The following is a 17,948-nucleotide window of genomic DNA, read 5'->3' as shown; positions in this document are numbered from 1 at the left end:
AAAAGAGAGTGACAGCTGCCTGACTTTTGCCTACAAAGTCAGTCACCTTTGCTGACACCTTTTTCCTTGAGAAAAAGATTCAGATTTACATTAGTGCATTGCAATGGCACTTCTCATGTCCAAATTCCTTCAAAACCTGCAACAGATCCTCACAGTAAGCCTGCTGGACGGATTATTTTAACTTTCAAGCAAAATGAAGTAGATCTACAGATAGTCCAACTCTATAATGGTGGCTTGGACCGTTAAACAAGAAGCCTGGGCTGGAGTGGACATGAGTTTTCTCCCACCCCAGCCAGGCACCCGGCGGTGCCCGAGGCAGCGCCCATGACCACCGCACCCTCCAGGCCCAGGGGTGCTGCGGGTAGGGCAGCAGGTTATTACAGAGCTGTGGCCACACCGCACGGAGACATGGATGCGGGAGCAGCAGGAGCTCTGTCCTCTCTCTCTGGGTCTGCACCACCGCTCCTCTGCCAAAGCGGCGGCCACCCGCTCTTCCTTTTGAAGGTGGTGACCGTGGACAGACGGGCCACACTAAGTGACGGCTTGCCATGTGTGTGAAGTGCGGCCGGCACACGGGGCACACGGCGGCTGCCGGAGCAGCAGCTGGAGGCTGTTCTGCCCCGCCTGGCAGCACAGCAGTTTCCCCCGGAGCCAGCAGGCCAGGGCAGCCCCGGAGCAGCGCGGGCTGTCCCCCGGCCCCTCCTCGCCCCGCGGGCCCAGGCCCGGAGGCCGGTGCGAGCAGGAGGCCTCGCCGCAGGCCTCGCCCCTCGCCGCGCCTGCTGCGGGCCCGCCGGCGGGACGGGGCCTCGGGCCCGGCCGGGGAGCGGGGACAGCGCCCGGGGACGGTGCCTGACCAGACCGGCAGCAGCCCGGGGCCCGGCAGCGCGGAGAGACAGGAGACCCGGCGCCGAGGCGGCTGCCATTTCCCCCGGCCCTCGGCGCTGCGGGAGCGAGGGCGGGCAGAGGAGGCGGAGGAGAAGGAGGAGGGAAGCGAGAGGGAGGTGGCCAAGCCGGAGTGCTCTGAGGCTCGGAGCTGCCAACACTCACACATCGCCTGCCGCCGCAGCCGCACTGCTCCCGGAGTCTGGAGAGAGGGAGCGAGTGCAGGCGAAGAAAAGCCAGAGGCGGGAGAGGAGGCAGAAGACCGCTGGCAGGGGGAAGGAAGTCAGAGAGGAGGGAAACGGAGAGAGAGGGAGAAGGACCCCTCCTCCCCGCGGAGAGACGACTTCCCATGTAGCTGGGGATAGAGGGAGAAGCTGGCGCTCAGGAACAGTGAGAGAAGCTCTCACAAGCAAGTTACTTAATCCCTGGAGAGCGGCGGGAAGAGGTCACAGCAGCAATCACTGACCAGAACCACTGTTCCCAGCCCCTCATCATTTAACCCCCGGGCGGTTCAATGCAGTACTCCAAGCTCTTCCTAGTTTCTTCCTCGGGCTAACTTCGGAGGACGTGCTGCCGGAGCGGCCCGGAGGGGAGGACAAGGGCCTCGGAAGAAGGAAGGAGAAGTTTTGTGGGGGTTGCGTGCGGAGAAGATGGGCTGGAAGCGCCGCTGTTGCTGGGGAGGCGGCGGCGGCGGGGACCTTCTGTGCCGGCTGACCCTGGTGCTGGGGTTCCTGCTGCCCGCCTGCAGGACGCGCCTCTACACCAACCACTGGGCTGTCCGCATAGCCGGGGGGCTCCCGGAGGCCGACAGGATAGCCAGCAAATACGGATACATCAATATAGGACAGGTAACGCTACTCACAACTACTTGCTTCTAGCGGGCGCCGCTGCCGGGGCAGGCGGGCAGGGTCCCTGCGCGGCCGGGGCAGGGAGAAGGAGAAGGAGCAGGGCAAGGCACGGGCGGCCCCGCCATAGGCCCCGCCAGCGCCGGGCGGTATGGCAGCGGAGCCGCCCCGGGCCCGCCGCGTTCGCGGGAGGGGATGCGCGGGGACAGGTACGGCAGAGAGCCCGGGGCCGTGGCCTGCCCCTCCGAAGCCAGGTGTGAATCGGGGCGCGGGCCCGGGAGCCGCCCGCGGGGCGGGAGGGGGAGGCATCGCCGGGGGGGCGTCCCGGCGCCTCCTCGCTGCCTTGCGGCCGCCGAACTTTGCGCCCCGCGGCGGGCAGGCTCTGGTATCCCCTTTCCGAGTGGAGAAGACGAGCTCGTCCTGCCTCGGGCGCCGGTCTCCGGCGGGCAGGACGTGGCAGCGCGGGCTCCCCGCGGGGCGCGCCCCCAGCCCCGTGCGGCCGCTCCCGGGCCGGGAGGAGGGGCGGGGGTCCCTGGGCAAGCCGGGGCCACACCTGGGCTTCGCTACAGCTACACATCACCGCCTCAGAAAGTCTTGGATCCAGCCAGGTTCAGACACTGCAAGTGAGTGAAACACCTGGTTCTCACCGGATCCCATCACAGTGAAAAGTGCCTCCCTTCTACAGTTAGACGCAGCTCTCTTTAAAATGTCCTAATATCACTTTTTCTAACAGAGTTTGTGCTCAGTGTTCTAAGCTTTCCTCGCGGTTGTCTTTAAAATACGAGTTGCATATGTAGTGTTTGCAAGGTGAGTGCCTAAAAAATAAACAATCCTGTTGCATGCTTGGGTGCTAACATCCAAGTACATTCTTTCTAGACAGTAGTTTATTCTACATGCATTGAAAGGTTAGAAATGAGCATTTACAGGTACAGAAAGCTTCCTTTTATACATGAGATTTACAAAAACGCAGCTGTGTTTACACTCCAGGCTTTTCATATCAACCAAATCAAAGTAAGACCCGATTATTTTTGTGTTTAAAATGAGTTCCCACTTACCACATCATTGAATCAAAAGTTTAAAGTACATCTCAATGTTCCCACTCACTGCAAGCCTGAATAAGACAGCTGTGTGGTCAATCAAGATAAATAATTTACATGAGAAAAGCCGGAAAATGTCACTGGGGTAGCACAAAACATGATGTGTAAAGATGCAGTTACTTAGAAAAACTGAGTACCAACTTCTCTCAGCTTAAGCAGGCAGGCAGTACTACTTCCAGCTGGAGGCACTAAAATTTGGGAGGAAGATTGCATGCCAAAATTGAAGTACAACTTTGGAACTACCATTTAGGAACCAATTTTTTTTTGCATTTGCTTTCTTTTTAGTCTTACATGTTTTTTGCTGAAGATGTTTGTATTCCTATCTGGGCCCTTATAGTGCCAAAATAAACAATAGTCAGTTGCAGGATGCACCTTTCCCCATTTTTTCTTTTGTCAGTCAGGCTGGTCAGCTCAGAGCCTGTCTTTTTGTACTTTGCACATCTAAACCCCATCTTCAATTAAGGAAAGAATATAGTAAGCCTCTGTTGTTTCTTATGTGTCAGTGAAAGTGTCTTTGTACTACTATGAGATATCAATAATGGATAAATTACAGATTAGGTATACAGTTGAGAATGAGAGAAAATAGAGACTATAAGTAATTAAAACTGGAAAATACTAGGTATATGGATAAAAAAGAGAAGACTAAGTGTCTTAGATAAAGATGGATAAAAGGAATACGGTATTAACGTTTGGAGAAAAGGAATCAGGAACAGTTTGAACAGATGAGGTGGACTTGCCCATAGTGAGCTTTTTTCATACATGTGGAAAGGCAGGAAAATATTTGACACAAAACAGGAAATGCAAAAAGAAGGTAAGAATGGGGCAATAATCTGCTGGTTATTATTGAGAGACAAATGCAAACAATTAAATATTTATTTTGTGTGAGATGTTGAAAGATATTCTCTTAGCTGAATATGCTCTGAAAACAAGAGATCAATTAGCAAAATTTTCTTGTAGAGTTACACAACAGGCATAATATTTCTGGTTACATTAAATTTATAAGCTCACCTTTAAAAAGAAAATGCAAAAGGCTAAATCAAAATTCCACTGCAGCTGGTCCAAAGAGCGGACTTACAAATTTTCCGGAAAAATAACCTATTTAAAGTACTCAAGGTAAGAAGTACTGAAACGGTATAAAAATGAAAGCTGGGTTAGTTGCAAACCAGGAGCATTCTGACAACAGTAAATATCATGGTTTGAGCTGAAAGGAACAGTGGAGAAAAGAGTCATGTTTCCACTGACCATTCTGTTAATTTTGTGTCTGTGGAAAAATAGCATTAAAAGGTACATTAAATTGATCAGTGGAGACAAGATGGTAGACCCAGGAAGGCTCTGAATTATAAATACTGGCCAACATCTCTTCTCCCAGTTTTTGTTATTTAGTGCATTCCTGGTAATGGGAGGAATTTAACTTACTATTTTTTGATGCTTGTGTGATTTGGAGAATATCCAGTTGATTCTTGAAATACCTCTTAAGTAATTTTCATTGCCATGGCAAACCTGCAAAGGCTTGCTAAATGACTGGACGAGTCAATCAGAAATAGATGGCAGAAGAGGCTACTAAAAGAGGCCTTGGGATGACCTGCTAATTGGCAATTGAGAACTCTTTCTCCCACAGCTTCTGGTAAACTTTTGTTGCTCTCAGACTTCTGTGGTCTTCATGCCTTGTTATGAAAACTCAAAGCTTTAGCTTCTCTGTTCATTGAAAAGAGGAATTTTCCATTAATTTTTAGGGAACACAGCACAACAGAGAAAGAATCCTCTTTAACTCTATGTTTTTCCAGGCTTCATGTTCTGTTTCCTGTTTCCTCCAATTTGCTCTGACATACTTCTTGTTTATCTTGTATTTCCTGTATTACCAATGAGAGGCATGTCTTCTGTGTTTCATTGGACTTTACACAAGCGTATAATATCAGGACTTAAGTGCATAGACTTGACTTTTTTCTCCCTTTTCCAGTGTAAGCTTTTCTGACTTACCTTTGAAGTGCAATTAGTACTTTCTCTAGCAAGAAAAAGGATTGCATTTTTCTTTTTGCATGGGTCTTCTAAGACAGTGGTCTGGACTTGCAAGCCCTCTTGGGACAATGATAAGATAGTGTAACATAAAGCAGCCAGGGAGTTGCTGTAAGTTCCATGCTGGATGGAGCAATTTGGGGTATAATGCATCCTCCAGCACCTCTTTGCTGTTTTGTTTTCTGTTTTGCAGTGGCTACACAAAGCAGACCTTGCCTTAGAGCAAAGTATCAGTCTCTGACATTCAGGAACATTTCTTTCACTGTTGGCAGCTGTCAAGGGTTAAGCATATCATCTGCGTAGCATTTTGTACAGTTGGCTTAAATATTGTGACTATTTCCTGTCATCAGGTGCCAGGAGTTGCTTGTTCAGGCAGTGGATTTTCCTTAAAGGTTCAGGAGCACAGGATAAGCAGACAGTTGATAGCCCAAAGGTGATGGAAGAGATAAAGATATCTGTGGTTGTAAACACAGAGAGAAATGCTGCAATAGTAAACTTCAGATCCTGCTCTTCCTTTTTTCTTTCTTAATCCTAGGCAAGAGCTGAGGATGAGTTAGCGCTTTCCCATATCACATCTTTCTTCTCCTAATACTATTCTTCCAGGAATTTTACTTTTCTGATTTCTTTCAGAATTGAGTAGCCTATTCCCTGCCTTTGCAAATGACAGACTGCTCCATCCCTACGATTTTCTTCCAGCAAGGAATAGACACAATTAGTCAAAAGGCACCTAAGTGTGCTGAGCTTGAGCTGTGCCTCAGGAATCACAGTAAGATAAACAGATTTGGTTTCCTAAATAATGTAAATGCTGATATCATTTGCCAACAAGTACTTTGTGGTGGGTTTGTATGTTTGTCTTAATTGGGAGCATTGGTTTAAAGCCAGCAGATCACACAAAGATTTAGTAAATAATATTTCAAACCTGGTTATTTCAACAGTTCATTTCAAACCTGACATTCCATTGATGTCACAGAGATGATGTTGTGTAACAGGGTCAATTGATAGAAAGAATGGGAGGAATGGCTGTTTTTCATTTTCCAAATCTATTCCTGATGGAAAGCAGAAGTAAATTTTGCAAACTAAGTAGTTCAAATTGCAAGACAGGGAAGCAGTTAAGGAAAAAAATAACTTGTTTTGAGATAAAAAGCTTAAACTAAAGTTGTTGTCTTCAGCAAAGGAAGGAATTTGCATCCAACATCTCCACCACTTTACAGGGATTCTCGAAGAAAGCAAGATGCCTTTGTGCAAAGAAGTTCAAGTACCCCATAATATAGATGGATAATAGAAGAAACATGCCTCTTAAGAGCCAGTGTGCTCACAGCATTGAAACAGAATATACCTTATTAAAATTTAATACCTGTAATAAGTTTAATGAGGTCCTAAGTACTAAGGATACAAGTATCAGCACAATGGTATTAACAGAATTAAAGCTAGGTGTACTCTAAGTTGTATGCATATCCAGTTATATAAAGTGGGATTACACCAAGGAAAACAGAATTTTCTCTTACACATAGGAGGAAAAAAGTGTGTTTAGGGGTGGTAGAGAATAACCACCAGTAGACAAATATTTGGAAAATGTAAGTTCTGAAACAATTTTTGCAAATGCTCATAATGCCACAAAACCAGTACACTTGAACATATTAGGGACTACAAAGGGTTTACCACGGCTATTTCTTCATATTTACTAGTAGTTTTCTCATCTCTACAGTTAAAAATGGGAGGGAGGAGGGAGAGAGAACAGATAGTAAATGTGTAGTACTTTGTACTAGTAAATGTGAGCTTTTCATTAGCTAGCTGAAGAAAAGGAATGGCTTCTGGTTATACAAACAATCTAGTAGCATTTGTATGCTTTTACAAAATGAGGGAAGATGATAATCTTGTTTAACAGTATAGTGGTCAAATCATAAATTTGTGATGATTTTTTTTTTTATTTAAAGCCCATAGGCAAGCACAAACCAAATTATACTTTTAAGAATAACAATTAGTTGCAATCCCAATTTACATATGGCAGTGTTTGTGCGAACTGCTTCTCTCAAAGTGCAGAAGTGGACCAGACTAGGTTAAATGGAAGAACTAGAAGAAATCTGTAAAACATATTGAGGTAAATCCGTAGTGCATCTTACCTCTGGTATGACAGCAGTCATGTCTGGTATGACAACCTCTGACTGACAATGGCTAAAGCTGTAGAAGAGAAGGGCAAGAGGAAAATCACTACAGATCAGTTTGTCCAATGCAGTGCCTTTAAGGAAAACTGGCTATGTCCACATGTTTCCTAGCAGATATATATCCAGTTTTCAAAGGTCTTCAGTAAGGAAGTTCCACAGTGTCAATGGAGCTAGTGGTTTTAGTGGTTTCTTGCACTCTTTGCCCAGGTGAAGTCAAAACTGTGTTAGTCTTTCTGACTTTCAAAGCTTGTGTTTCTTGTTTCTTTATGAATGTAAAGAGTAGCAATGTTAGAAAAGTTGTAGCATTTCCCTCCTCCAGGCTTTTATGTTTTCCACCCACGTTCAATCCTTTTGTTTGTTTTATGTAAGTAAGGCTTTCACTGACCAGTCTTGCTGTTTTACTCTGTTCTTTCTGAGGGATTCTCATCTTGAAGAAAGAGCTGCCAGAGCATTACAGCTGAGTACAGCATAAGGATTCCTTCAGATGTCCTCAGGAAAGCACTCCTATTTATGTAACCCATTATGGCGTTTGTCTGTCCTGTAGACATACGACATTTTTGACAGAGTTCAGCCTGTGATCTGCTGAATTCACAGATTGATTCTGCCAAATTCCCAGCTCATTGTTCTCCAGCCCAAATTTATTCAGTAGTTTGCTATTTATTAGGTGTAGTACTTTGCTTATGCCTTTGCTGAATGTTGTCCTGCCTTTCCAGACCACGTGTTCCGGTGACAGTTTGTTTTGAATTGTGTTCCTGCCCCTCAACATACTAGCACATAATCTCTGAGTTTTTATGTATTTTATGTTTAGTAGGTGTCTTTTTTATGCCAGTATTCAGGTCACTAGTTGAAATATTAACTAAAACAATTTCAAAAGGAGCTCTGGCAGGTAATTGCTGCCCTGCCGTAATAAATAAATAAATCATAGTCTTGCTTATAAGGGTTTGACCTACTGTTCCATAGTTTTAATTCTGTGCCCTGCTTCAGGAATTTGGTACTATTACTCAAGTAGTATTTGAAGATAGATCATTTTTTAAATTTACAGAGTTACTGCTCAAGACAAACATAAATAATATAATAAATATAAAAATCTGAAGAATATTGGGTAGGACAGAATCATGAGTGACGTGTACCTTAGGATTAGTGGATTTTTGACCCCAGTTTTAAACTAGTTTGAAATTAACCAGTTCTAAAAGTGATTTTTTTCCCAACTTACAGACTAAATTTATTCACAGTCAGTGTTATATATCTGCTCTTGTGCTTAAATGGCTAATCTGCCTCCCCAGGACATTTTCAGGGCCAGCCTTTATTTTGCTTCTGTAGCTTCTGGCTTCCTATTAGAAGATAGACTTTCTACTCCTACAGTCATCATAGTTGCTGTGTTTTCATTGACATCTGTTTGCCTTGACCAGAAATGATGTCTTGCTTGTATACAACCTCCCCACTCCTTTGTACAGTGCCATAAATAATGCTCGTTGTCAGGCAAGACATTTCCAGTGTCATATTTGCATGTTTTACAGCTGTGTTCTGTGGTTGACCAGTATACCTTTCTCTTCTCCTCCAAATAATCAATTGGAAAATCAGCGAGTGAGGAAATACTCATCAACCATATCACGTGGTACTCTTCGTCACCTGCCAGACACAGGAAATTATATGATCAAACAGAATCCTGCTTGCCAAAGATACATACCTTAAGACAGTAAGTGTTTATTTGGCAACATGCTGGGCCCAATTCGATTGATATTTGCAGAATGAAAAACTATTTGGAATGAAACATTGGCAAGTTCAGCAGAGTGTGAGAACTACAGAATGAAGTCCTGCCAGAACAGCTTGTTATGGACATTCTTGTGGATTCTAAGATGTTGCACAATGGAGGTGAGATTGTTAAAAGCATGTTAATCAGGCAAGATGGAATATACAGTTCTAAACAAATCAGAAAAGAAAAAATTGTACACACACATCTTCCAAATAGAAGGAGCCTGATCCCAAGTGGGATGGCATACTTTTTAATAAGGGATAGCCATCAGCAAGGGCCCATCTTTGCTGAAGTTTGTTTGTTTGTTTGTTTGTTTGTTTTCCTCTTCGATTTTTTCTTTTTAGGATGTTTCTGTGCCAGTAGAGAACAGGCATCACTTAAGTTTATATTCTGGGGCCAGAATTGGAGTTAAGAGATGCTGCAAGTCACATTTAAAACCTGTGCTGTATATTTTATTCAAACTAGAATGAAACCGATGAGTTTTGTATAAGAGTGCTTAGAAGGTAGTGAAGTGTTACAGAATTGTGCTATTTGTCTGAAAGTCAAATTTAGAATTGGATAATGTTTTAGAAATATACAATTTAATCAGTGGTAGCATGTAGTGATACTGAAATCAGCTTGAAAATAAACTTTCTAACACAGTTTGAAATATTAAAATGCAGGCATTCTGTATTACAGCGCTGGACACCTTCAGAGGATTTTTTCCTCTAATCCAGTGCGTGTTGTGAAACTTCGCAACAAGGTGTTTATTCCATCATGATCATAAATATTCATTGCAGTGTACTTCCTAGCTAATACATAAACTTCACTTTTCCTAGAACAGATTTACAGGCCTCCACCCCTTAAGAGAAGTCCTTGAATGCTGTCTAAGGGGGTCTGTGGTGGTCATATTGCAAACCTTGACTCCACTTTCTCTGAGGGGATGTGCAGTTGTTTCTTATTTACATAACTTTGCCACAAAACCTACTAGGTTTCTCATTATCTTTTTATTCACTGGTTTTGGTTATGTTTATCATCCTATATGCCTACATTTACATTCTTCCATCTAATTTGCTAGTTAGTCTTTAAGCTATATTTTGCAGCTTCAAGGGAACTGAAAATTTCCATTCTCTTATGTTGACTGTCAGTAGTTTCCCCTCTGGATAAACCTAGAGAATATTTTCTTTTCTTTTATGGAGCCTTTCTTTGCGGAACATATTTACAGAGTAACCTGATGTCTTAAAAACAGACAGGAAAGAAAACACATGCTGTGTCGCCCTTTTAAAGCCAGTAGTATGACATCTAGGGCATAGAGAAGTAGATCCTGTAACATTTTTGTTTGTCTGAGCAGCCCTTATTCAAATAGACCCAAAAAGCAAGGAAGGCCATTCTGAGTCTGACAGAAGATCTGTCTAGATGCCGCTATCAAAGGCACAGGCAGTGGTTTTAAGTTACTGTCCTGGGCAAGAAAGAGCAAAACAAGCATCCAATGCTTCTCCCTAACACTCTTTTCAGCTGTTTTTGGCTAAGGAGCCCACCTGAGCTGAATATGGTTTCTGCATTCTTAGAAATTCTCAATGTTTGCTTTGTCCAGATCCTTGTTCAGTCTTTGAAATAAAACTAAACTTTGAGCATCCACAATATTCTGTGGCAAGGATTTTTAAAGTTTGCTACTACAGTGTGTGCTACTACACCTCTCTTTTGCTTTTGCTCTACTTAGTAGCTTTGGTAGATGGCTACTGAAAGATGATTTTTGTCCACTCTTACACCATACATGACCTTGTAGACTTTGAATATTTTCCCCTAAATTATGTTGTATCTAGGCTGAAGGGTCTTAGTTTGCTTTGGTATTCCTCATACAACTTCTGTTGTATCACATCTTTCTCCTTTTCCTACTTGGTAACTTTTTCAGGTCTATTATGTCCTCTTTGAATATAGGAGACTAGAGCTACACATACTTAGTGTGACAAAACCTTTCATTATTCTCATAATGCCACATACTCTTCTTTATTCTTCATATTATAACTAATGTCTAGTATGTCATTTACTGTGGGGACTTCTATCAAGCTGAATTCCTGTGGATTAGTTTGCCATAAACTTGAGATTGCCACTCTTTAATGGTAGGGTACTGGGCAGCTCTGAACAGTTCATTTTAGGTCTGTACCTAAGTTAATCTACTTTTGTCTATATTGGATTTCATTTGATATTGTTGTCACTCAGTTTTGCAGGGTCCTTCTGCAGTTCATGCACAGTCAGCTATTGCAGTTTTTACATCTGTCGTGGCTGACGCCTACATTCATTGCTCAGTCTTGCATATTTTTTATAATAAAATAGTACAGGTTCCAGAAGAGGTTCTGCAATGGAACCCCACAGAACTCCATCTGGAATCTCCACTCACTGCAAGAAACTAATTGCTATTTAATAAAAAAGTAACTAATTACTCCTAAGCTTTGCTTTCAGGTTTATTTGGTTTTGATTGGTTACTTCTGCAATGACCTTTTGCAATGGGTTCTTAAATTCTTCACCTATTGGTGAAGGACATTGTCAAAAGCCTTTTGGAAGGTCAACCAGAGAGTATCTATTTACCCATCTCTATCTATATGCTTGGCCTCTTTTAAGAACAGTAATAAATTTATAAGGTAGAATTTTACTCTGTTTAACTATTTCCAAAGCAGTGATTTTTTAGCCAAGTGCCCATTAATTATCTTATTTCTTAGTTTCTGTTAATTTTTCTAGTAGTTACTTGTAGAGTCACCTCACATTTCCTTTTAAAAGTTGATATCACATTTGTCATGCAGCTGTCCTGAAAAGTGAAAACTCTTTTTAAAATGAGATTTTCAATTACTTTAATTTACTGAGTGTTTTTATTCAGTTATTCCACCCATATTCCTTCAACATTGGGAACTGCAGAATGTCAACTATTGTATCTCGAGTAACTGATCTGAGCTGTACTGAAGCAAACAAATCAATCAAACACTAAACTTTGAAAAAATCTGACGCTTTTGTGAGCATGCTGCACTCCAATGAGCCAGGCATAAATTAACAGCATTAAGCTGGGCAAGTTCTCCTATCCCTCTTGGAAATTCATAGACCTCTTCCCTGCAGGACTGGGCTGCAGATTAAGCTGTTTTCTCCTGAGCAGCCAAGCCCCATCTTGCACAACTGGTAGTTTTACTGGTGGGGTGTAAAGTGAAACTAATGCAGATACCTACAGAGTGGTCTTTTAGCTCAGATTGGCTTCTTTAATTTTTAAAGTATTGTACTCCATGAAGTATTCAAGTAGCAGTTTATAAAAATCTCAGTAGTCTCTTAGTAAGGACATTGGAAATGTTTTTGCCTGTACCCCAGTTGTATCAGTAAGGTTGACAGACTAGATGTATCTTGTCACCACCACACAACATGAGCTCCAGCCCTAGCTAGCACAACAGTATTAATTGTGATATTCTGTACAGTTTTCTTCCTGGCTCTTTTGTAAACAAAATAATTTGCTTTCTTTGAATGGAAAGCACAACATTAATAGGATTTTATTCATACCTAATTGAAAGAAAAATTAACTCCTAGAGGATACATGTATGACAGTATCTGGAATTGCTTTGACACTTCTGACATGTGCTCATCACTGCATCACTGTCATTGCTGTCTTCAGCCTGTCCCATCAGGTTGAATGTTTGCTTCATCTTGGACCAGTTTAAATTTCCATTGTCAGTGGACAACACACCCTACCCACAATGAATTTTAGGTCAGTGCATGATGAGGATAGCCAACTGACAAATCACAAAATCATCATCTGGGAAGACTGGTAGCTGAAATTAACAGAGTTGTAGAGGTTTGTTTTCTATAAGAGTTAACTATTCCATGACCCAAAAGGGCCCTGGACTGTGTTGGCATCAATAAATGGTTCTACCATTGCAACAGACTGCTCTTTTTGAAGTTTTCTTGTATATAAATGCCATTCCAATTGTGTGAAATTTGAGCAAATTCCATTTCTTGCCTGGCAAATAGAAATATTAATCTGACAAACATAACTGCATGGTGAGCAGTTCTAGTGGTGGCTGAAATTTGTATAGTTTTTCTGATGTTTCTTATCTTGTAGGACTCTGAAACAATGTTTCAAAATAGAAATGAAAATCCAGTTATAAAGAATACATAGTTTTATCCAATGCACTGCTGTCATTCTAATTGACTATCTTTTCCTTGTTTCAGTATATTTAATATCAATTAAACAAATGTACAGTAGGGAAACTTTTATCCTTTCTCTGAGAAAAAACACTTTGGCATTCTCTCAACCCTGAGATTGTAAGATTCTGCTCTCCAAATGATAAGATCACCAAGGAATGTTCTTTATATGTGTGAAATGGATGGGGACTGGGAGCTGTAACTTGTTTATCATTGGTTTTAGTAAATGTAGATGTTTTGTAATGAATTGAGTATCAGATCTCTCTGGCTTTTCTCTGTATTCGAAGTGATTTAGAAGCTAAGTTAGTTCTTAACTTAATGAGATTAACTACACTTAATCTAAAATGTAGGCCTTGCTGGGGTCTAGGTTAAAAAAGGAATAAGTGGTTCTTCCTTAGATTCTTGTTGTAGTTGCTGTTAAACACAACAAAAGATTCGAGTGAATCCAGTGAAAGCTTAGCTGAATCTTCTGGCACTTTGAAAATGGTACAGCAAGAGAGACCTGTGTATATCTGAATTCATTTCACTTTCTTGTGTAATTTATTTTGTGTATTTATTTTTTTATTGTTGTGCTTGCAAATAGGAACTTTGTGTGGAATATTGCAAGACTGTGCTAGACATATTCTATGGTAGAATAGAGTCCCTTGGTGTGCTATTGTACTTCTCAAGTACTCACTAAATGTTAGTTATGATTATGCAACTGTTTTATTTCTTACTGTGTTTGAATGCTACATGATGGATTTCTTTTTTTTTTTTTTTTGGACTCATTTGCTTATTTACTTGCTTTTTTTAGTGTATCTTTAGATGCTGTCAAAGAGAGTTTTTTTGTTTTCATACTGTTAAACTGTTACATGAAGAGATGTTGCTCTAGTTGTCTTATCTTTATATGGAGAAAAATAAAGAATACTGACAAACCTTACTTTTACACACACAAAAAAAGTATAAACTTTTGTGCAGCTCAGGCATCAACCAAGTAAAATAGATGAATGTGTCTGTAACCTGGGGTTCTCAACCAGTTGCATACTTCTCTGTATTTGGTTAAACATGTTGTAAAGAGTGGAAGATATCAGATTTCGCTAGAGTACAAAGTTGAGGAAGTGTGATCTAGGTAAACTGTATAAGAGGGCTGGATTTAGTGCCTACACACCCCACATAGATGAACTTAACTTAGTCTTAGATATTCCCATGAGTCACTTCTTTATAACTCTTTGGTAAATTATATTGGTAATGGCAGAGGAAATTGCTTAAATCAAGTCTCATGAGAAAGTCAGTTAAATGAAAACATTGTACTTCCTATAACCAGTAAGAGCTGAATTCAGATTTGTAAGACAAAGTACAGCATGAAAAGGTTTATTGCTGGCAATATAAATGTTCGCTGTAAACAGTATGACTAGTGTAAGTCACCACATTAGTCATTTTGAATGGTATAAATTCCCTTGCTATTAATGTGCTTAGGAGTTTTATATTAATGTTTAAATAACTGGATACAGATATAACAGTATTTCTACTGTTGTGGAAGAACTGCCCAGTTCTTAAATCTTTTACTCATACAAGTAACTCCATTAGATTTGACTGCTTTTGATTTATGCCTCTGAAATTCATTAGTTTCAACAGTTATTTCTGACTTGCACTTTTGTCAGTGAGAAGGTACTTGATCCCATGGGGCTGGGTAAATGTTTACAAATTTCAAAATAGGGATGATTCTTACTAAATATTTCAGAATCAAGATTTAAAAGGAAATGAATATGCGCATTTTTTGTTGTGACACTTTTCTTGCAGCAGTTTGTTAAAAAATAAAACCTCTTAACTAACCTTTGTAGTGTTTGCATGAATGAAGTAGCCTGGTCAGAACTTCGTCAAGCCTTGTTCTTTATTATAATTACTTTATTATAATTACATATATGACAGCACAAGTGAAGAAACATTACAAAGAAACAATAGCCTTTAGGACATGGTGTAGCTAATAATGTATGGTATATGGCAGTCCTGTTAGTTACTGTTAATTACTTCAACAAACATTCATGGACACTGCATGAGAGTGCATCCTCATTTTACATTTGATTTGTGATGCAACATGAAATAGGTAGTCAATAAAATAGAGTCAAAGCTCATTTCAGTTGATGTAATATATAATTTAGACATTTTAAATTACAGATTGGGTTACGAAAGGGGAAAAAAAAGATTTGAGAAAGCAGTGGCAATTTAGTCAATTCCTCAAAATTAAAGGTTAAAGGTATTGTTTCCTTTCTGATAGCTTCACCAAAATGAAGACTGTGGTACTGAAACAAACATTACTGTATTGTATAGCAGCTTCTTCACAGATAAGAAATATGTTTGTTATGGCTTGAACTTGCAAATGCATGATGACTACATTGAGGTCACTTTAAGTACTGCAGAGGTTACTTCTGTTTTTTCAGCATAATATAAATACTCTTTGTTGCATTCATTCTTACTTGCAGAAACAAGGTGGTGACTCACTGGGCTTCACAAAAAGGGGCATAAACTACCAGTTTATATTGTGCTGGTTTTTGTATTGAAAAGAAATGATGGAAAAGATGAATGAGAATGAAGGAAGTAATTGATTTCCTTGTGTGCATTTTCATGAAAAACATAATGTTGCCCTGGAACTGCAAGCCCATGGTCACAGGTTTGCTGTGTAATACTGCATTTGACAGGGACATGAGCTTTCCAGTTGGTGCAGTGCTCACGAGGCAAAACTCACAGCTGCAGTTATTAATGCCTGTAATTACTGTACTGGAATTTTAACATTTCACATGACAAATGTAGAAATGCATTTCTTCACTATCTCCCCTCAGATGTTTTAGACTAATGTGTCTGTTGGAGTCTACGCTTCATATAAACCCCTTTACCACAGCCTGTCCAATAATTAAGGACCTGTGTTCATTAATTTTTTAGCTATTTTTTGAACATTGCTTTAATAGTCACAACCTGTTTATCAGTCCCAGAGAAGAGGTGGATGAAACTCTTACTGACCTTCAAAGAAATTTTTCAAGTACTATAGTGACCTTTTTTCAATTTAATGCTTGAACAATCAACACAGTGTCCAGACATCTTCAGCTTCCCACTTTTTATTAATTCTTAACATCTTTAGGGAATATATTGTACCATATAGCAAGTGTTCAAAGGGTGCTAATACACAGCACAGCTCAGATATTGTCCTCACATAAAGACTGGTGCATGTTCTTCTCAGAGCTGCAGCTGCAACAGAGAAGGGTAAGGGGTCAAGCTCAAGCCCCACCTCTGTCATAACTTTAGCAAGGAATATGTATTTACCGTGGTCTCCTGTTACCTGTGGCATGTAAGGCTTCGCTGCTCATCCATGTAGGACTCACATCCTACATCATTTTCACATGGTCTTTATTCAGGCAGCTTTTCCTTGGCTTTACTACCTGATGGGTGTCTTTTGGATTTCTCTTTATGATTTGGCTTCAGTATTCCTTTTTTACCTGCACTTTTAGGAGTAGCATTATTTTAAATTAAATCTGATCAAAGTATATTTTTATTTAAAAAAAAAAAATCAGTTGACCTTTCCCACTCTTCAGAACTCAGTAAGGCAGAGGGTTCATAATTTCAGTAACAACTGGATTTACACAAATATACGATATAAAAAAAGATGCCGCAGTCCTGTTTAAAAGGATTGTTCCTCCTGTATAATAGTGTAGATTCAGTTAAAAAATCTTAGTATGATCTAGCATGTATTAGAATTAAGGCTATGATACAGTTTGAATTTAGTCTTTCTAATACCTAAATTAATCTTACCTGCTGATTTGTACTAGAACTTGTTTCTGATAGAAACTTTTTGGGTTTTTTAATGATGTAAAACAACTTTATATGGCAATTTGGTTGTTAAGCTTTTTTCTCCTTATTTTTCAAAGTAATTCCATGTGTTAAATAAGGTTACCAAGAGAGCACCAAAGTACTGTAATTTCAAAAAGTAAGATTTCATTTGACAGAATTTGTTTTAAAATAGAACTGTATAAAGTAACCTTTATGCAGAAAGTGTGATGTAGGAAGCTTTTTCAAGTTCACCTCAACTTTTAAAAGTTATGGATCAGTTAGGAGTCTCAGAGGAAACATAATTCAGTTTGTGTTGCTTAATGTATTTTATAATATATTTTCAGCAGAGCATTTCTCTATATAGGAAAGTAGAACTTGGATTTTTAAAAATAGTTTAGAATAAATCTAACTAGGAATTTAGAATTCTACATTTAAATATAACTTTAAGTTTTAATTAAATTAAATTATAGAATTGAGACTATAAATATGCTTAATTTATATTCTGTAATGCAGTAGAAAGCCTGGAAAAGTAAAGCTATGAGAAAAACTACTTTTATAGAGGTAATCCAAAATAAAATATACCAACTGTCCTGATTTGACACAATTTAAAGAGGTGGGCACTCTGAAATGAGTAAATATTCCCTTTGATTCCAGCCAGTGCCTTTCCACAGTAAGGAACGAGATATGAGTAGATACAAGTAAAGAAATAACAGTTTAGTAACAGAATGCCAACAGGCAAGGGAAAAAACCAGTAAGTAGCTGCTAGAATGCCAACTGCTAAATTTCACAACCGCCAGGGAGCAAAGATAGGTGCCAATGCTGGAAATGCCCTTTTGCAAGAGATTGCCAGCTAGAGCAGGCTGGAGGACAAGGGGAAGATGATGTCACACCTTCCCTTCCAAGGTGGCACCCTCCAGACAACCATGTCTTTCCCTCCGGTGCAGGAAGCCAATGGACTTGAACTGGCTTGACCAGCAGGCACCCACAGAACTCTACCAAAGGCAGCTCAAAACTGGCAAATGCAGCCTCTCTGAGATGTGCAAAACCAAAAGTTAAAAGAGAATCTGAAAAGGGAAGACAAAACCTTTGCCTGAGCAAACACCAAAGAGCCCATAAAGCAAATACCACTCAGCAAAGAACTGGAAGCTGCTCATGAGAGAGGATTTTAAAAATGCCCATGATAAGCATTCCAGGACACACACACAGCATACCTGCCTGTAGGGTCTTAAAGTAACTTTTTTTG

General features: G+C 40.4%; 1 protein-coding gene across 3 annotated transcripts in view; it reads left to right on the top strand.

Moving 5' to 3' along the window:
- The first annotated feature begins 1,009 nt into the window (after nucleotides 1–1,009).
- PCSK5 (proprotein convertase subtilisin/kexin type 5) overlaps nucleotides 1,010–17,948 on the top strand; it is a 225,664-nt gene continuing 208,725 nt past the window's right edge. For all 3 annotated transcript variants that reach the window (XM_083884563.1, XM_083884562.1, XM_083884564.1), the window contains exon 1: nucleotides 1,010–1,730. In XM_083884563.1, the coding sequence (XP_083740689.1) occupies nucleotides 1,533–1,730 (198 nt within the window). In that variant the 5' untranslated portion in view covers nucleotides 1,010–1,532. The remainder of the gene's footprint in view (nucleotides 1,731–17,948) is intronic.

The sequence above is a fragment of the Zosterops lateralis genome (genome assembly GCF_965231275.1).
Source record: "Zosterops lateralis genome assembly, chromosome: Z".
NCBI classification, from domain to species: Eukaryota; Metazoa; Chordata; class Aves; order Passeriformes; family Zosteropidae; genus Zosterops; species Zosterops lateralis.
This window is presented reverse-complemented; position numbering and strand designations above follow the sequence as displayed.